The 21490-nt window shown below is 48.4% G+C and overlaps 1 protein-coding gene across 3 annotated transcripts in view; it reads left to right on the top strand.

The window, feature by feature from the left end:
* The window catches only part of ASIC2 (acid sensing ion channel subunit 2), a 1061758-nt gene that overhangs the window by 942243 nt on the left and 98025 nt on the right, over nt 1-21490 (top strand). For all 3 annotated transcript variants that reach the window (XM_084750432.1, XM_084750431.1, XM_084750430.1), the window contains exon 2: nt 19141-19291. In XM_084750432.1, the coding sequence (XP_084606558.1) occupies nt 19141-19291 (151 nt within the window). The remainder of the gene's footprint in view (nt 1-19140; nt 19292-21490) is intronic.

Raw genomic sequence — 21490 nt, 5'->3', positions numbered from 1 at the left:
TTAGTCGCCTCTGCACTGTAAACATGTTCAAATCTTTGAGGAATGAAGCAAGGCATGAGCAAATGATTGAAATTCAGGTCATGATTTCTCATCCCTGCCACGTGAGAAGCTGAGCCAACACACACCTGTCTCCTGCTACACGCAAATAGGCATGCAGACACAATGCAATTTAAAGGCATTAGAATGCAGAGCTGTGGAGATGAGAGGTCTGCATTGAATCAGACCTCAGGAATAGCTGCCTCTGCAATGAAGGAAGGGTTACTGAATAAAGAAACAGGTCTCTACTACAGGTGGCAAGTGCGTTGTATGTATGCATGCATGTGTGTGTAAGTGTCTGTATGTATGTGTCTGTGTGTCTTTGTGGGCATGTGGGCATGCACACATGTGGGCATGCACACATGTGTTTGTGTGTGCATGTGTGTATATGTGTTTGCTCTAGGCTGTGTCCAGTTAAAACTTTACATCTCTTCAGCTGAGCATCAGAGTCTTGGAATTCTGGCCCACTGGTCTCCCTGTACTTGAATGTGGCATGTGTGGCACAGGAGAACATGCCTTCTAATATCTGCTACTCTTGAAATTTTGGTCGTACTATCTAGTTTGAACACATGACAACCTTAAAAGCAGAGGGTGGCACATGCAATAGCTGAGGCAAAAAGTCCTGGGGCAACGGTAGAAAGAGAAAGGCACGCAAGTCGGCTCTAGAGGTGTAGATATAAATTCTCTGATATATATAATCTTGAGCCACATAATATGTAGGCCAACGTATTTGTTGAACTAAACCCTACATTAAGCTGGGACGATATATCAGTCAGTAAAGTGTTCAGTTTGGAAAGCACAAGTACCCAAGTTCAATGCTCACAATTCACATGGAAGAAAGAAAGGTCAACATGGTAACGTGCACTTGCAATTCCAGTCCTGACGAGGCACAGACGGGTGCCAGCCTAGCTTGCTTGGTGAGTTCTAGACTGGTGAGAGACTCTGTATCAAAACAACACAAAGAAAACGGTGGATAGGGGGCTGGAGAGATGGCTCAGCAGTTAAGAGCACTGGCTGCTCTTCCAGAGGACCCAGGTTCAACTCCCAACACCCACATGGCAGCTCACAACTATCTGTAACTCTGTAACTCTGTCCCAAAGGGTCTAACCCCCTCACACATGTGGACAAAACATCAATGTACATAAAAATAAAAACCAATGAAATTTTTAAAAAGAATAAAAAGGTGGATGGATCCTGAGGAACAACACTGGAGACTGTCTTCTGGCCTCCACATTACATGCACACATGAGCACACACGCCCACAGGCATACACACAGAGACAGACAGACAGACAGACAGACAGACAGACAGACAGACAGACAGACAGACAGAGACAGAGAGAAGGCAAGCAGGGGGGAAAGACCTGCCAAGGTGGCTAGGAAGCTGACAGAGCATTTCAGAGTGGTACAGTCAGGGCCAAGCCAGGCTAGCCGGCCCAGCAGAGACAGCAGTGGTCAAGAGCCCAGCTACCAGCCCAGCTTTCCAAAGACGGCAGCTCCCTGGCCACTGGGAGAGCCTAAGTGATGATTTTCTCCTGTGTCCGAAGGACTGTACCTCACCCACCGTTTCCAAGACTGCTCTTGCTGTTCCCCTCCTTGCTGTGTGTCTGCCACTAATTCTCCTCTCCAGTTCAGTTTGGTGCACACCACTTATGTTCTCCAACGCACCATTAGGCATCTGATGTACGCTGTGTTAGGCATGGTAACCACCCTGGTGCTTGACTGGGGGATGTGTGCTATCTGTGAGAGCGCTGCCTGCTAATGAGTACTTCCCAGGGGCCACCTTGCATCTCTATAGTCCCCTGCTATGAAGAGGAAAGACTGTCCGAAACAGAATGGCCTACAGCCAGCCCTCCAGGGCCCCCCCCCCCGGGGGCACCAAGTACCTATCTCTGTGCAGCGTTCATGCATTTTATCTTGTATTTTATCTAACACACATCAGTTAGGCACCCACGGTATGGCAGCTGGAGATGGAGAACTGAGACAGGTGCCTCTCCCCCTGCCCTTCGCTGAGAATGACTTTGGGACCTTCCCAGGACTGGCTTGCAGTCCAGGAGAAGGTCACAAGGTTGTGCTGCGTGGATGTGTCCATGCAAGAGTGTGTCCTAGCAACACACCCTGCATGTCAGTGAGAGGTGGGAATGACAGAGGATGTGGGGGAAACTAACAGTTACTCTGTGTGTGTGTGTGTGTGTGTCCTGCAGGATGATGTACATACATGAACATGTACCATGATGCACGACATGTGTGGAGATCAGAGGGCAACCTCTGTTATTTCTTATCTTCCTCCTTGTTTGACACCATGGTCTCTCACGTTGTTCTTTCCCAAGCATTTGCCTAGCTGACACGACCCCGACCCCCGAGCCTCGGAACATTCTTTTGCCGCCGGCTCCCGTCTCACCACACAGGCATGATGGTGAAAAGCCTTACTGTGTCAGCTTTTTAATGTGCATCTGGGGATCCAAGAACAGGTGGTCAGGGTTATACGACAAGCACTTTACCCATCGAGCCACCACGCCAGCCTGTGGACCAGCAATTATTCCTCTTTAAAGGGACTGGAATCCCTTTAGACGGCTGGGATTTTATCAATGAAGATTCCCTGTAAGTTTTCCTTCCTGTTCCTTAAGCCAGAGTGGCCCATGAAGACATAGCCCATCCTTTTGCCATCCTGCAAATGTGAGCGCCAGTGCTTGCCAGCGTGTGGGCTGGCCGTCAAGTCCCATCCCCTCCTTCCCATCAGCCCTTGCCTCTGCTTGAGCTTGGTTACATAATGTGCTTGTCTGGTTATTGCCAGGTGCCCAGCCTCAATTAATCCTCTGAGATCAGCCTGTCTCCCATTTTACTGATGAGGAAACTGAGATGTCAAGAGTCCGAGGTCCTTGCTCAGGTTCACATAAACAGCCTACAGACAGGACAAGGCAAACTCACACTGTAATAAGTGCAGTCTGCTTTCCAAGGCTCAAATTCTCCATCCTGGTTTACAATGTCATCTTACTCCACTCCCTTCTCAAGGGTCAGGGTCTGGAGCATCATCTGCCTGCTTCCTCACTTGGATCTCCCCCTGTCGGAAGCAAGGAGGCTTGGTCCCTATTCATACATGGGTCTACAGGATTCATCTTTACAAGCCCCTCAGCTAGTGTTGCTCAGCCCCGCAAGTCGGCTTCTCAGGGGAAGCAGTGAAGCTACTGAGCAAGGTCGCTAGGCCAGTCTTCTGCTCTTGGCACTACCCTCCCACATCTCAGAGTATTGGGGTGGGACAGCTTGTCCTTGGTGTTTGTGGAAACACTTGTCATCTGCCCAATAAATTAATAGACAACCAGATTTTCGGTCGCTCCATCTTTGCTTTGGATGAACATTCACCCACTTCCCTATGAAAACTTTCAAGCATGTACAAAAGGAAGAGAATAATGGAATGGAGCCTGTGTACCTACAGCCCATGTCCTGTGGTGCTGACCTTTGTCTGTTCTTGCATCCTCTAGGCCTCGGCCACTCTTTTCCCTCACTTGAAAAAGAGGACGGCGAGGATATAAGATTTTTCTTGTAAAATGAACGTACATCAAATGACATCAAAGCTACCTGAGTTTTGAAAACTGATAGACCTGCGTAGCCATCCTCTCATTGTGGGATAAAACATGTAGGCTGAGGGGATGGTTTAGTCAGTAAAATGCTTGCCTTATAAGCATGGGGGTCACCTAAGTGCGATCTCCAGAACCCACAAAATGTCCCCAGAGCTAGAATGGTAGAGACAGGTGAATCCTTGGGGGCTCACTGGCTGGTCAGCCTAGCGGCTTGGTGAGCTGCAGGTCAGCGAGAGACCCTGTCTTCAAAACCAAGGTGGGGCTGTGAGGACGGCTCGGTGTGTAAGTGCTTCGAACAAAAGCTTGAGACCCAGAGCTCAGATCCCCAGAACCTGTATAAAACCCTATATGTTAGCACAACAACTCTGTAACCCTAATATACCTACATCAAGAAGGAAGACAGATAGATAGAAAAAGTTCCCAGTAGCCTAGGGGCCAGATAGCCTAGTGGTAAGCAAGAAATCCTGCCTCCAACAAGGTACAAGGCAAGGACCAAAACCCAAGGTTGTCCTCTGAGCTACACACACACACACACACACACACACACACACACACAGAGTTAAACATGGCTACTTCCAAGAAAGATCACTGATCAACCTGTTAAGTGAGTGCCCTAAGTTTAACCCAAACCTTTGGTCAGTTCTTCATGGAGGTACAGAATACAGTTATTTTCTATCTCAGTGATGTCTCCTCAAATATTTGTAGTAGCTGTTATGATCTCTATAAATCTAGTCTTTCCATTCTAAACACCCCCTTTGCACCAGACATTTCTTCTTTGTGTCTGGCAGTGATCCAGGAAGAGGCCTAATGGCCTCCTTAGCAGCCTCCTCGCAAACACATCCATCAGCCAGCCACATAGACAGAAAGGTTTGCTGGGGAGGTGGTACCGCTTGTCTTGCCTGCCACCACGGTGCACAAAGCTGGGTCGGGCCAGATAGGTGTGTTCGTTTATGCAGCCTTTGAACAGCTGAGCTTTGTGCAAAGGAATCTTAAAACACATGTTTCAGCATTATCTTTCTCATTCATACTTTTTTAATTTAGTCATTCAGCGAATAAATCTTTACTGAGTGTGTTAAGACAGGCCTTGTAAAGAATGCTTGGATAGACAGGAAGACAGAGCCTCACAGTTTAGGGGTAGGCAAAGAGAGACCAATAAATGGATTTGTTCCTTTATTTAGAGGTGGTTGGTTACTGCTAAGCCTCTGGGAAACTCCCGATGCTGTGGTGACACAATGGATGCTGTGGTCACTATTGCAAGAACTGACTCTGTCGTCGGCTCTACAAGTGACACGCTGACAGCTAGCTCCCACTCTGGAATCTCCCTCGTGGGGAATTGCACTCTAGTACAAGGAGATTTTATCTTCCATCCAAGCGTAGCCCAGATCTACACGGAGACCACAGCCAACCCCTTGTATGGATCAGCTCTGGCCTCTGTCACACTCTGTAGTTTAACTTCTCCTACTGAAGTCCCCTCAGTGCACCTCCAAGAACCCTGCCAGATGGGCAGTGCCAGTGGGCACTGAAAGTTTCCTAGACATGCTGGGATGGGCTGTGTGCAAATCTTGGCTTTTGTGACATTGCTAAGAAATACCAGAATGGATTTCTTGTTGCTGTTTCGTGGAGTGGGATGGACGGTGCTTGGGTGTCTTCAGATGGGCGGGGGTGGAGGTCCTGGGGCTGCCCCTGACTTGCCAAGGGGATTCTAGGAAGGCTGCTTTGCCTCTAGGGAATTATCTATCATATTCTCTAACAGTGATGGTTAAGAGTGGGTGCTGAAGATAAGGGGGTACTAAACGGGATCCTGGGGTGCATCTGAGGTGCCTGGCGCAGCACCCGGCACACAGCACTGATCAGCCTCAGTTATCCCTCTGGGGAAAACCTGCATCAGAGACTTGGAAATGTTCCCCAGACAAACAAATGTACAGCTGCCATTCACCCCCACACAGGCAGTGGGGACAGGGCTAGAGCCACCACACAGCCCATTGAGAAACTGGTATTGGATCCACCAAACAGGTCTTTGGAACTGGCAGCCATCATTCTCCTTGGTCCCCAGGGACAACTGAGCGAGGTAGAAATGGCCAGATCATCTGGTGCATGGCAGACCCGCAACCCGGGGCCTGAAAAGGAAGAGCCTGGACTTCATTCCCATGGCAGTCCGCTGGGTGTTATCCCCATTATCCAAAGAGAAAACCGAAAATCAGAGTTGAAACCAACCCAAGGTCATGTGCTTCAAGAATGGTAAAACTGATTCTCACATTCTGATTTGTCCTCATCTAAAAGGAAAAGGAAAAGAAAAAGAAAGCCTTTACACCTGTCTGCAATACACGGTTTCATGCCTCTCGAAGTAACTCGCCTTCCTGGAGCCTCAGTGGCCTCATCTGTAAATGGGATTATAATCTGTTTTACAAATGTATGATGGGCACCACCTTTCAGATCACCTTTGTCTTGTCCGGCTCACCTCTATGTGGCTTTGTCAGAATTAGGCCAGCACAAAGGTAGAGGCAAACATGAAGGAGGCTCCTACTGTCGGCCCTGAATGAGCGTGTCCCTTTCAGATTCTGCCTGGAAGTGCTCACGCCTCCCGATCCAGAGATCAGGAAAAGGAGAGAAGTGAGGTCTGATGCAGAGTGAGGAGAGCAGGAAAGGCAACCTAACCCAGAAGCAGTCGCTGGTGCCACGCCCCACCCCCACAGGGGCTCACAGCTCAGTAGGTATTGTGAGCTGGAGAAATGCTCCACCCACGTGGGCTTGACTCGACTTACCCACTTCTGAAGGACTGCATCCTGCACCTTGATGGGCGTGGTTCTGTATCTCCTTGATGGTCAGAAACAGTCTTATTTCCTCCACTCTCACTTCAGCGGCTCCCGAGCTACCCAGGACCAGCATCCATATCCATCCATGTGATCCCAGGACCTAGCACAGTGGCTGAAATTAGCAGTCCCTCGATGGATGGGGTGTGAACTAAAGAACGTTTTGTCTTATGTTTTGAAAGTCTCCACCCACCTTAAAAATCTGGTATTTAGCTCATAAGTCAAGGTTCTGTGGTCCATAAGAACCATACTCCCATGAGAATCCCGCTGCCAGCTTCAGATTACGTAGAAAAGCAAGGGTTGCTCAACAAACATGAGCGGCCCAACTACAAGGCTAATAATAAGAACTGAGGGTTTTTAAGATTTGTTTTTAAATTTTTTATATATATGTATGTATGCATGCATGTGCCCAAGGCAGCCAGAACAGGGTACCAGATCCCCTGGAGCCAGAGACAGAGGCTTCTGTGAGCTGCCCAGTGTAGGTGCTGGGAACTGAACTCAGATCTCTGCAAGAACAGCAAGTGCTCTTAACTGCAGAGCCATATCTACCGTCCAACAGTCATGACCTCACTCCACAGTCTATGATCGCCCTAAGCTAGGCCAGGGGCCAAACCTGTGGCGATATTTTTAAGACATGTCAAGTCTTACCTCTGCTTCTGTCAAACAGGAGATCCTTTTAGCTAACTGCCCCCCAAACAGAGTCCCCCATGACAGTGTGGCAGAACTTACCTCCGTGTACAATGAGAGCAGACAAGGTTCCTTTACTCTCTAACTCCATCAGAGCCCCTCACAGCAGCCAGAACTGCTGAACTAGACGAGCTGTGAGCAACCCCCCCCACACACACACCCCCGCGAGGAGAAGACTGCTGTGGTAATCTCTTCTGTCTGCTACAGACCCGGGGAAAGAAGATGGCATCAGGCGGGCTGCCTCTCGGCCCACCAGACTCACATCCCACACCTCAGGAAAGCAGGCTCATTAAACTAACAAAAACCCTCTCGCCCTGGTGGAGGCACAAAAATTGAATATTCATGACGCAAGATTTGCTACTTCTCAGCAACTGAGACCAGACAGAGGAAAGAAATAAACAACAATGGTGTTCTCGGAGAATTTACCAGAAGAGCTGGCCTGGGTTGACGACAATGAAGACCAGAGTCAGTGAGAATGTGGTCTGAGGATTTCAGAGCCTCAGTGCTGTGGAGAGTCACCTGTCTGACCTTTTCTTGATAAGCTTTAACAATAAACCTGCCTTGGGATTGTTTTCTGCCCTGGCATTAATGGGAACATCTGCTTTTCCTCTGTAAACATCATAAACCATCATTTGGTCTCCACTGATGCATTGCTTCAATGCAGCCCTGAAGGATAGTGCAGAATTTCCCAGAAACACTCCATAACTCACTTTGGGAGGTCCTTCCTCCCCCACGCCATTCTCCGTCTACACAAGGAAAAAAAAACCCAGGAGGTACAATGAAACAGGTGTGAGGAGTGCTGTGTAGTCTCAACTCAGACTGGGTCACCCAGGCACAAAACACACTTATCATTCAGGGTGTGGTGGCATGGCGTACACTTTTAGTCCCAGCACCCGGAGGCAGCGTTGGATCTCCAACAGCTGGAGGCCAGCCTGGACTGCGCAGTGAGTTCCCAGCCCAGCCAAGGCTACACGGTTGACCCTGTCTACAAACAAAACAAAGCAAAACGGAACACTCGTGGCAGTAGGATGGTGAGCCCACTCAAGCCCCTGGGATTGAGACGAGGAAGACTAAAATACCAGCCAGGGTAATACAACTTCATCTTTAGGAATACCCAAGGAATGTTCCAGAAGGAATCTTTAAAAGTCCCCCCAAGAAGTAGCTGCCAAGTAGGCATGAACTTCTATAAATTTAGCAAACAGCAATTGTAATAGAAGCAGTACTAGGTCTGTAGGCATGGCATCAGGAAAGCAGCTGAGGAGACCTGCAATGGGAGCCATGATGCCACTGTTTCTATAAGCCTGACTTGTCTGGAAGTGAGAATGTGGAAAGCACATGTCTGTCTGGCTTCTTTTAGCATTGTACTCTCTCGATTCATCCATGTTTTCATCACTGACAATAATTACTTCCTTCTGAAGACTGAATAGTATTTCATCATGCACAGATAGATAATTGATAGGCAGACAGGCAGACAGTCAGGCCGACCTCCCATCTTCTTCACCCAGTCACTGCACTCCACTTGATTCCACATCTTGGCTGTTGTGAATAATGTAACATGGGAAGGCAGGGATCCTTTTGACATAGCAATTTAATTCCCATCAATATATACATGGAAATGGAGTTGCTGTGTCATATGGAAGTTCCAGATTTATTTTTTGAGTCACATCAAATGGAGGCACTAATTTTACCCCCATCAATACTGTCCAAGGGCTTGCTTTTTTTTCCTATGTCCTCACCAGCGCTTGGTATCTTTTCTGAGCTTGGGAATAGCCATCCCCACAGGTGTGAGGTTTTAGCTCCTGGGGATTTAATTTGCATTTCCCTAATTCAGATATCTGATGGTCACTTGCAATGCTAGTTACGGGAGGTTAAGATGGTTTGAGGATATAGGGACAGGGGAAGAGGAGACTTTAGTCAAAGGCACAATGTTCTAATTAGTCATGAAGGGTAAGCTCTGATCGTGAGCTGCACAGCCTGGTGACCGTCGAATACTAAGGCACACTTCAGGTTTGCTGAGAGGGTCTTAAAGGCTGCTACCATAATGACACAAGTATGTGAGGTGATGGTAACAAAAGAGCTTAGGAAGGGAACCATGCTCCCACAGTCGCATTCTATGGGAGCTCAGATTTCAGAGGAGGGAGTAGAATTCCTATCAATAATAGAAATGCTAGCTAATTTTACCTACTTGCCATCCTCTGCAAAGCTCTCTGCATCCACTGTCTCCAAGGTGATGGGCACACAGACTAAGGCATGTCATTGAGTGTAGAGGGTCACACAGCCTCCTCCTCCTCCTCCTCCTCCTCCTCCTCCTCCTCCTCCTCCTCCTCCTCCTCCTCCTCCTGACACCCTAGCCTGCTTTGCTTGGGAGGCAGAGAATCCTGAGGCAATGGACTTCACATCAGCAGAGGGGGAAAGCAAAGAGTAGTGGGAGGAGCAGAAATATGGATATGGCAAGATCAGGGGGCAGTTTGGGGCCACACTTTCTCCTTCCCCTTTCTGTGAACCCCTGTTCTTCCTGAAAGGAGATACCTACTCCCCAATCCCAGCCCCTACATCAGAGACTTCTAATGAGTGCTCTGTGTAGTCTGCTTTGGCACATTAAAATGTACTCAGTTTAGTTGTGGTTTGTTTAATATTGTACATTAATTCTTCAGAATTTCACATGTGCATCTATATGATGTACTTTGATCATATTTACCCCCCACCCCCACCCAAGCCTCCCCTACATCTTCCCAGACCCACCTCCAACCCTGTGTACTCTCTGCCTCTGGGCACCTGACTGTTTCCACAAAGAACTGTGCCCATCGCTTGTTTACCGAAGCCACCTTCTCAAGTCACAGAAAGTGACTACAGCAAGGCATTCCCTCACTGTAGTTTAACCCTTCACCTTTCAGAGCCTCTCAACTTCCTCATTTGCAAGCTGGGAGAGTTACACACCAAGGAGCTCTGGGAATCTTAGAGAGTGCCTAAAGAAGTTGGCCCAGTGCCCACTCATCATGGCACATGCTTGGTGATATGACCGATGTTCTGAGAAAGGACAGAGGTCTCCTGATGGAGAAGTGGGACGGGAGAGAGCTTGTCTCCTTGTCTCCTTCACTCCCAGGAAGAGCATCTGCCACATGGAGATGCTTTCATGGTTGTTCGCTAAAGTCGTGCGTGTGTGTGTGTGTGTGTGTGTGTGTGTGTGTGTGTGTTCATGTGGACAAATTTGTTTCCACATTCAGTGTCTTCCTCAACCACTTCTCTACCTTAATTTTTGAGACAGGGCTTCTTATGAAACCTGGAGTTCAGTGAGTCAATTAAGCTGGCTGACCAATGAATTCTTGGGATCCACCTGTTTCCACCTCCACTGCTACTTCGCACCCCCACATTTCCAGTCTTGGGGTTACAGACATACTCAGCCACATATAGCTCTTTTGTGGGGGCTGAGGGATATGAACTCATGATTGGTCTCACACTTGCCCAACAGATGTTTTTTCCTGACTGCGGACCTCCCCGGCTCCCAGTCCCCAGGACCATCTTTTTAATCATCTTCAGGGAACAAGCACAGTCATACTTCTTAGAATATACTAAGTGGTCAAAATACCCTGCTAAAGGAACAAATAAATTAGCAAGCAGGTGCTTGAATAAGATATAGCCTGGCCCTTCCCAGAGCCAACCAACTGCTCTGTGCTAATACGCCTCTCCCACTGTATTTCATTCCAAACACCTGTACTGAAACTTCAGAAAACAAAAGACAGATTCATTTTGTTTCCTGGAAGTCTGATAAAGACCTTTCACTTTGCCACTGTGTGAAATGTATTTGCAGAACTTCAAAGAGGGAAGGAAAAATAAAACCAGAAAATTCAATGATGAACTCTAACAAGCGCATTATCTTGAAAACAGCCCAATGAGAAATTCCAGTGATTTCATTGAGGCGAAAAATGAGTGGGGGAGTGGAGTGGATGAGGTGGGCTTCAGAGGATTTTTGGAGCCATGCAATTTTATTTCCTTCAAGTATAATAAGTAAGACAGGAGGAAAAACACGCTACCTAGAACACACCCTAAAGGTCAGTGTTAATGAGCAGGTTAGAAGGTTCAAAGCCGCCGGCTGGATGCTTCAATGGCTCCTCAAGGGCTTATACATAATTGATTTTCCTAAGGAGATACATGGCGTAACAACATTTTCTGTACTTTCAATCTGACCAAAGACTGTGTGTGTCTTTGTGGCTCTCAGCCATTCCTGACCTTGCCCAACAAGAACTACACTTTGTATTTCATGGAATCTGTGGGTCAGGGTCCCCTAACAAGAGTTCACCCCAAACCAGATGCTGGCCCACCAGCAGGCCCCAGTAACCCAAGTGTAGCGCCGCAGAAAGGATCCTAAATATGGTCCCCAGGTTTTGGCAGGTGCAAAGAGATGGCCTTAGCCATCAAGCCCAAGTTTGATCTTGATGCCTTCCCCATAGTAGCTGTGTGTCCCAGATCAACTCGTTTCAACTCTCTGGCCCTTAGAGTACCCATGTAAAAATGAGAAATGTGGAGGACTCTTGGCATCTGACACTTCTTTTGGAATTCTTCAGACTCTGAGATATGTCTTTTCCACTGCCAGATGGGAGAGCCTTAGGCAAGTACCAAGCTTGCCAGTCTGCTGGCATCTGAGCAGGCGGGGAGAGCCATGTGGGTGTGCGCTGCAGCTCTGAGAGACAGGGAGATGGAGACAGAGAGCACAGCCCTTTGGAATAAGAGAGAGAGAGATTCGGCCTGGCTTTCCAAGTACCATCTGTATAGCCTGACTCAGCCTCCATGGGCCTCACCCTCCCTATCTGGAAAGTAGGATTATACTACTGTTATCACAGGGCAGAGTACGTAGGTACAGGGTCACTGTCACCAAAGGCATCCCGGGGAGGAGGAAGAAAGCAAATCCAAGTCTATAGCTTCCAGGCTGCTGAACGAATTTCTAGAGAGTCAGGAAGGCTGTCCCTACTCCCAGCCCATGGTTTCATTGAGTTAGAACTTCCCAACTTCAGGCCCCAGTTGGGGTTGGCCACACATCCCACATCTGACTTAGTTGTTGAGATCCAAGTGAGGATTTCACACTGTTCTGTATGTGTGAAAGCATCCCACTTTCCCCAGGACTCTACTCTCTAGAAATCCCATTAGCTGTCCCGGGCTTCCAGCTACAAGCTTAGCATCATTAAGAAATAAGTCGATGGCACAGCACTGCTCTCAGCTCCTCTGATCACTTTAAGATGAACTTGGTATAGTGGGGGATACACAAGGCAGGAGCTGAATGGCTCCCATTCGTCAGCTCTTCTCAGTCTCCCACTTCTCGTGACCACAACAGTGCATCTTCCCACAACACATCTCTCTACAGCACATCTTTCGTTTACTGAAAGGGAGAGCTGAGATCTCTAGTGACAGTTCCGACTGTGTAACCAGTCTCTCAAACACAGCCACTGCCATTCTCTCCTTTAAGCCCTGCAACCCAAGAGAGATTACGATGTCCCTGTTGCTCCTGATGAGCTCTGAGGATGCTGCCTTGACCCCATCCTTCCTGTCTGGACATCCTATGGTCCCCTCCTTTTAACATTGTTGCTAGAAAGATCCCAGTCCCTATTTTCACAGCAGTGAAGTGGGATGTGCCTATAAGGTGCCTCCCTCTCAGAATACATAGGACCACCTAAGGAAGAATGAAATGGATGGATGGATGGATGGATGGATGGATGGATAGATAGATAGATGGATGGATAGATAGATAGATAGATAGACAGATAGATAGATAGAGCCTATGGAAGTGCACTGAGCAAACTCAGGAGTTGCCAGCTTCCTTCCTTCCAACCTCATAGAGCCACTGAGAAATTGGAAGGGGTGTTTAGACACCATAGCAGTTGTTCAGGCAATGCATCCTGCAGATACCAACAGTTACCATCATTGTCAAGAGTCACAATCTCAGTTCGCCTAAAGATTCTCACTTAAATTTTGCAAACCAGTCCAACTCAAAACTACTGTAGACTTGGAGCAATCGGCAAACCCGTCCCTGCTAGCCACCAATGGGGCTGTCAGCTCTTCCCACTAAGGCAGAGAAATGCCAGGAAGAATGGCAGGTCTGAAGAAGCAGAGAGCTTGACCTGACAGTCTAGACTTAAATAAATTGTATTTTCTGCCCGGGGGGTGATAAGGTGTAAATCTGAAGCATGTGTTGCACTTACCCATCATTATGTCCTCAAATGGAGAAGGAGAGCTGCGTCTTGTCCCAAGTTTCGGGGGGTCCGGGGGGGGGGCGGGAAATGTGCTCCGTGTAAATAGCTCAGCAGACTTTGACGCTGAACCAAGAGGAAAATAACCCTCAGCAAAAACCAGGCAGGAGTGGCAGACTCCACAGCCCAGAAAGAGAGGTTGCTGAGACACCAGCAAGCAGGCACTGTGCTTTCTCAGGGCCCCCGGGATTGCACCCACAAAGGTAAGCTGTCTCCCACATCATCTTAGCTCCTGAAAGGATTATTTGCTCTTGCACTTGCTCTTGCGAAGAGACGCAAAGATGCTTGGCGCCGTTAAAGAAGAAGCTGGGCAGGAGAGTGGGGAGGGCAGAGGATCGCACAAGACTTCAGGATGAGCACTGGAAAGGACCGAGTGAAGCCCGCTGGCTCCAAGTGCACCTCCTCGAGGCAGGCAAGAGGATGTGGGTCAGCAAGACCCTGACGCCCATTCACTCATTCGTTTACTCACTCATTCATTCATTCAACAAAGCACATACTTCCTGTCCTCTGGAAGCTTATAGTCTAGGGGGGGAAGACACGGCCAGCAAATAAACAACAATCTAGTCACATCCTATGGTCCACCCGATGGCAAAGAAACACACGGCGCGTGAGGTAGGAAGGCAGGAAGGCTGCGCTCAAGCTGATCTGAGGGACGGGGGTGGGTGAATGAGGCCTGTGAAGCCGGAGCTTGATGCATGCCAAGTACGTAGGGAGACTGTTCCAGCCAGAAGAAACAGCTGTGGAAAGTCCCTGCGGGAGAAAAGCCTACCCACCTCCTGGAACTGAGTCGGCCACTAAGCGTAAGGGGGAAGAAGGGAGCAGGAAGATGTGCCTGGCTCCAGGGAGTATCTGGGTCTTGACCCCACAGCACAGGAAGCTTTAGGCATCTCCCTGCTGGGGCTGTGGTATGTGACACTGTTCCTGGGGAGATGTGAACAAATGTCTACTCGCCCCCCACCCCAGAACAGGGAACCAATGAAAAGAGACCAAGGTGTGGATACCATCACTGTCTGACTTGGTGAACCAAAGGGTTTTATTAGAGTTGTTTAGGAATGTGGGTGCAAGGTTACTTACAGGATCAGAATGACTCAATAACAACTTCACTACCAAAAGCCTGCCACAGCATGAGTGACAAAGACAGCTCACAAAAGGTAGAAACCGGAAGTCACTGCACAGTCCACCAAAAGTCACTGCACAGCCCGCAGGACGCTCAACAGGTCAGATGGAGTGTGTCTTTTGTAGGTAGCTCTGCTGAGCTCTGCTTCCTCCGGGCTGCTTGGCTGGTCTGAGAGTCTTCTGAGGACTTGTCTGCAAGTGTCTCTCAGGCAACCCTTACAGCTTACACAGGCTTGTGAAGAGAAGGGTCTGGTCAGTTTCACAGACTTCCTGAAGCTATTTTTGAGTTGTTTACTTCCAGTCTTAATGACTTTCCCTGCAGGATGGAGTGTTTCTCCTCCCCTTAGAACATCCTGTGGTTTCACCTCTCTGTAAACATCTTAATGAGCTTCCCTCCAAGATGGGAAGGTTTTCAGCTGGGAGGGAACCACAGCCCAGCAGCCTGGCTTGAGGAAGAGCTTGGCCTTCAGGAGCCATCACTTGGCGGTCAGTCTTGACAATGGCTTCCAGCCCTGACCCACTCTGCCAGGTGAGCTCACACAGGCACACTGGAGAACGCCCTACCACTCTTTCCCTCTGCCTTGAGTGCACTGGCAGGCACTGTCATCTGGGCTAGGATAAGGGCCCAGCCTGGCAAGGATCTGGCAAGATACAGGGTATAAATCTCTGCACAGCCTTTTTAAATTTTAATGAGATACCAGATATAATACAAAATATGAAATACGTGCCACACGACAGATAAGATAATGAGAGATTTATTATATGAGCATTTGGAGAGAAGGAAAGAGGGGCCCCCAGAGACAGAGACAGAGGAAGAAAGGAAGAGAAAAGGTAAGAGAGAGGTAGGTGGGTTTGTTCTTTTATACAATCCTGGGTAGGTCCACACACAGTGGCAGGTAGGCAGACTGGTGCAGAATCCAAACACACACTACCATAAGGGACTTTCCACTCAGAGAAAGACTGTAGCTCACTGGCGTCAGCTCCCACTGAGACTGCACAGGGCAGATAACCAGTAACTAACAGAAGTTCACGTGGAAGGAACCAGAGAGAAAGCCCCTACATCCTGTCTCCTCTTGTCAGTGGGGAAACTGCAGGAGACTACAACAAAGGACAAAAATTGCAATGAAGAATCCATGTTCCATATGGATGCGTCATCAGTGCGGGACCACCTCCTCGTGTCTGTGCCCTTATCTGTAAAGGGAGGCAGGTGTGAGTGAGATAGTCTCCAAGATCACACTGAGCTCTCACGCTCCATCCTTTTCCTCTATGGGTCCGACTGGCAGGGGTCGCTGCCTTTATCAGAGTCACTTGGCACAGCACGTGTGTGGCAGGGTTAGGATCAGGGCTGACTTCAGAGGCAGACAGTACATTGTATCCTCTGCCCAGCATTGTAAAGGTCAAGGGCTAAATAGCGGAGAGAAAAAAAGAAGTTAACTGGGGGAGAATAATTAGACCACTAAAGCTGGAATTTACTTTTACCAACAAATCTCCCTGTGTGGACAGGCCGGATGCAATTTAATTATAGGCAGTTTTCGAGACTGGGTGTTTGCAGAGTGTCTACACAAATGAAGGGGAAGAAAGGAGAGCTTTCTGGAAGCACCCCAGATGTCACTCCTGACATACTCAGCGCCTTGCGATGGATGTGCTAACTATAAAATGCGCTGCTCATGACAGCGGCTCTGCGCGCATCTCTCCAGGGGCCGGACTCATTAGCAGAGTTCAATCACTATGTGCAACAGGCAGGCGAAAGTTCAGTTCTTAGAGAAACCGTTCGCTTTGGACTTTGTCTCCAGCTATTTTCTCCCACCACGAAGCCTTGAGGCCAACTTGGTCATCCTGAAATGGAATAGCTAGCCAGCAATTTGGCATGGCTCCATATAATGGAGAGGATGTAGGCCCTGCTGTTCTAGGGTCTTTCTTGTAGATGTTGTAGGCAGACAGTAGGCCCTATGTTTTTGCAACCACTCTGTTCCTTGCACATAGTAGGAGCACAGAAATAATGAGTGGCTAGTTTTCTTTTTTAAGCAAAGCAGAAGAGAGAAGAAGGCCCTTCTTCTGGGAAGTGACCCAATGACCGAGACCCTGTGTTCCCTCTAGGACAGCACACCCAGGGAGGGCACATGTGTTAGACCGACATGGATTTGAATTCTAGCTTCTCTTGTCACTAGTTGTGAGGCTGTAATTGGGCCTTGCTTTCCACTGCCGCACAATGGAACCAGCAAGACTCGTCCATGGCCAGGGCTGTGAAGGCTAAACGGCAGTAACAGGCCAACGTCCAACACCGTGACTGACAGATGGTAGCCTTTGTCTTCCTTCCATGTGACCCTCAAGGGAGGGCAGCAGAAAGGCACTTCCTGGTGCTGCACTCGCCCTCACCCTGTCCCTGACTGAATGACAGGGAACCAGAGGGAGGTGGCCTGCACCCGGATCTCAGTGAATGCAGGAATCCAATCCAGTCAGCCTGGCTCTAACAGCCAGTCTTGCCAGATGTATTTGGCCTCAGCTCAAGGTTGCAAAGTGGTTATATAACTATAAAAAACCAAAAGACCTGGCATTTACAGAAATCTCATAGTTTTCAGAGCCTTTTTGCATAAATTATCTGATTCTCTCAGTAACCTTGAGAAGCAGCAGAGACCTGGACCAGAACCCGCACTTTACGGCCAGAAGAATCATGACTTGAAGGGTTTATTTGGCTCATTCAATATCAAAATACTGAGGGACGACATGGAAACTTGGACAGAGATCTCTGAGCCCTTGCCCTGGACTTTTTCCACATGACATCTTTATGACCATGCTTTCATCAAGCAAAAATACAGCAAAGCCCATGTTGTGTGCCAACAAAGTGCTTGGCTCAGAAGTGAAAGACAAGAGTCGAGTTCAGGAGAGGTCCATTCAGTGAGGTGTGATGGGAGCTGTGGGGAAGGCACAAGGAGATGCAAGAAAGGTCACCCCTGCCTGGCAGTCTTCCTGAAGGAGGTGAGGCCTCGGTCTAGTCTTGGAGACAGTGAGTGGTTGTCCAGGCAGAGACCAACGAGCAGAATTACAGGTGGCAGAAGCAGGAAGTGGAAAGCCAGAGGCGGGGCGGACCATCTAGCTATCCTCCCGTGCTATACAGATTACTCAGTCTGACTCTACCACCAGTCTCTTGTCCATCCATTCATTTAACATAAAGTTACAGTGTCTGTGTGCCAGATGTGGTGTGAGTAACTGCAGGAAGACGCATGAATGTGCAAGCAGATGTAGGCCCTGAGATCATGGACTTGACCTGCTCATGATGCCCACAGGCTTGGGCAGGAAGCAGAAAGTCTGTGAAGAGAGCATCATAGAAGGCTGGCTTAAGAGGACATAGTTTTTGGTTTTTTTGTTTTTTGTTTTTTGTTTTTTAGCCTGAAGGAGATGGCAAGCCTTGGTGGGTTTTCAGCACAGGATCAACACAATCAGGTTTCGATTTCAGAAAGATAAGCTTATAGGGTAGCTACAGAGAGAGTTGTCTGGACCTCCACGAGCCCGCTAGGAAACTGGAGCAGCAGTGGCAAGAACTCACTGAGTCCTAAAGTCCAGCAGGATTGAAAAGGAATGGCTACATTCAAGGCAGATGTAGGGGAGAGCCTTGGTAGGCTGTGCTGGCTGGTTATGCATGGGGTGAGACAGTGAGTCTGAGGGTTTGGCGTGAGCCCCTTGACAAGTGGATGCTGTTCTCCAAGATGGGAATTCTGGAAATTGTTGGTTGAGGTGGTGTGTGTGGGCTTTTCCTGGGGAGAGGTGAACAAATGGCCATTCAGTCAGATAGGGAACTGACAACAAAAATTCCACCCAAGTACAGCCTAGTGAACCAAGTGCCTCTTGTTGGGGTTACTACAGAGCGTAGGTGAGGGTTGCTTACAGAACATGGATGGCTCCAAAGCAGTGACATAACCAAAAAGCCCGCCCCAGCATGATTGATAACTCATAAAGCCTCATTCCTGAAGCTCCACGCGCTACCTCCAGGCATCTCAACCTGTAAAAGTCTCCTCTCCCCAGCAATTGCTACTGTTTATATAAAGCCTCGAAGTAGTGCCTTGTGACTTGTGAGCTGCAGAAACTTCCTGTAACTTGTGAGTTTTGTTCACTTCCTGCGCCTTGTAAGTTCCATTACTTCCTGACACTTAATGCACCTCCCTCCAGTTCTCAGAAGATAATGTTTCTGACGTGGAGGAAGGAGCTACATAAATAGACAATCAGAGCAAGATTTCCGGGGCAGGCTGTGGGGGGGGCATCTGTGCAACATCTGGAAGCTGTTTGTCAGAAGCGGTATCGGTGTGTCTGCAGGCCAGGAAGGCGCCTGAAGCTTGGGGTGTGACTTAGAGGGTCAAGAGTTTCAAGATGATATTTAATGCATTTTCAAGGGAAAGTTACCAGGAGAAGGAGAGATCAGATACCATTCAACAAACCCCAGGGGTGTCTACGTGTTTTTCCCCCCTTTGATACTAAAATCCTACTTGGCAAACATCCAGCCATCAGACAAGATAAGGAATCATGGGAGAAATCTTTGATGGAAGGCGGGATAAGGTTAATGAGCTGTAGGGACTCTGGGGTGCTATGGGCATTCTTAGGGTCTTGCTCATCCCTGGAGGTCACTGTGAAGTCACCATGTGCTTTTCTCTTTCTCTCTCTCCGTCTCTCTTCTCTCCTCCAGGTGTTTACAAAATATGGGAAGTGTTACATGTTTAACTCAGGCGAGGACGGCAAGCCTCTGCTCACCACGGTCAAGGGGGGGACGGGCAACGGGCTGGAGATAATGCTGGACATTCAGCAAGATGAGTACTTGCCCATCTGGGGAGAGACAGGTGAGCTGGGCCCAGAGACTGTGGCACTGGGTGGTGGGAAGGGATGCAGGCTGCCTTCGGAAAGGCTGCTGCGAGCCGGGTAGGCTGTTCTCCGACAAGGAGTTGGGTATATCCTGACAGATGTGCCAGGGTGTCCCTGGCATGGTTATGGCCCTGTTTTCTCAGATGCCTTCAGCTTGGAGAGGGTAAAGGATGTGAGCCCTGGGGAGAGAGGAGAAACAGGGAGAGAAGGTATGGAAGAAGGTTCCAGGGACTAGATGTGGCTGGGTGGGTGGGTGGCTTGATTTGGGGAGAAGAAGGTGCAATGGGCCAGCATGCTCCTCTCTCTGCCATGCCATATACAAGATACAAACCAGGATATTCCAGGTAAAGAGTGGAGGAGAGTGAGGTATTGGAAAAATCAATAGACATGGGCCTGTGGGTATGGCACCATGCCATGTGAGGCCCTGGGATCCTGTGTGTGCCTGGTCCGAGCATTCGTTCTTTTTATTCTGTTGTTATTTCATTAGAAGTCAAAGAGTTTTACATTAGGGGAAACTAAATCACTGATCACAACCTAGTAAAAGGAAGAAATGCCCTATGGCAGAAGTGGGGACCCAAGAAAGGCCTCTGTCTGGGCACACAAGGTATTTGAATGGGGGTCTTGAGATTGTTCTGAATTATCTGGGTGAGACTAATGTCACCACAGAGGTGTCTCTAAGAGGAGTGAAGGAAGATCAGTCAGAGGAGAAGGCAATGTGATGTAGCCATAAGCCAAGGAGCTGAGGAATCCTCTAGAATGTCGCCAGAAAGGAAACATCAAGATGGGGTCCAAGAGTAATAGCCAGAGATATAAATGGGATCCACATAATAGTGATGTTGTGCTCGGGGCACTGCAAAGAGTGTCTTAGTGTTCTGCTGCTGTGAAGAGACACCATGACCAAGGCAACTCTTAAAAAGGAAGCCGTTTAATTGGGGCTGGCTTACAGTTTCAGAGGTTTGGTCCACTGACATCATAAGCAGGGAGCATGGCAGCATGCAGGCAGGGCATGGCACTGGAGAAGTAGCTGAGAGTTCTTCATCTGGGTCTACATGCAACAGGAAGAGAGAGCTTCTGGGCCTTACTCTTGTTTCTGACACCTCTAAGCCCTCCCCCAGTGACATACTTCCTCCAACAAGACCACACCTACCCAGTGAGGCCACTCTCTCATGACCAAGCATTCAGATCTATGAACCTATGGGGTCATTCTTATTCAAACCACCACATTCCACTCTCTGCCCCACACAGGCTTGTAGCCATATCGTAATTCAAAAGGCATTCACTCCAACTTCAAAAGCCACCCCCCCACACACACACAGTCTCTCACAGTCTCAACATTACGTAAAAGTCCAAAGTTCAAAGTCTCTTCTGGGACTCAAGGCAATCTCTTAACTGTAACCCCTAGTAAAATCAAAAGGTTGAGCACACACTTCCAAGATACAATGGCACAGGGCATACAATACCATTCCAAAAGGTAAGAAAGGGAGAAAAGTGGACCAAATACTGGACCAAGTACAGTGTGAAACCCAAGCAGGGCAAACTCCAAACTCTGCATCACTATGTCTAATGTCAAAGTGCACTCCTTTTAGCTTTGTTGACTGCAACTCTCTCTCTTTCTCTCTCTCTCTCTCTCTCTCTCTCTCTCTCTCTCTCTCTCTCTCTCTCTCTCATATAGAATGCAGGGTTTTTTTTAAATTTATACCCTTGCTCTGAATAATAACACAGAGACCTTTATATTTCTTAAAAGCTTCAGATAGTATAGTTGGGCAGATACCTAGCTATTCTAACACTGGCTTGGCCTCCTCCCCACCACATGGCCTGTTACCCGCCATCTTAGTCTCATTCTGGCACCTGCTTCTTCATCAGTGTTCCAATGGGGACTATCTCCCTCTCTGGTCTCAAGTTCTGCTGGGGCTAGAACTTGGCCCTCTCCTTCTAGTACATGTTCATAGACTTTCTGGTTTGGATGGGTTCCTTCACTGCTTTAGCTTTTCTTTAACTCTTTTTCACAGGTTGAAAGCCTAGTTGGCTGGGATCTTGACCTGAGGTCATTACTCCCTTTATTCCTAAGGCATCAGGTTTTTCTTAATTTTTTTTTAAGTCTCTTTGAGCACCAGACTTTGCTCCATTACACTTCCTGGTACTGTTTTTCTCTTCAAAGTGTACATTTTGTATTTTCC

This window comes from Acomys minous (genome assembly GCF_964271855.1).
Source record: "Acomys minous genome assembly, chromosome: 12".
NCBI lineage: Eukaryota > Metazoa > Chordata > Mammalia > Rodentia > Muridae > Acomys > Acomys minous.
The sequence above is the reverse complement of the archived record's forward strand: the minus strand, read 5'-3'. Positions and strand labels throughout refer to the sequence as shown.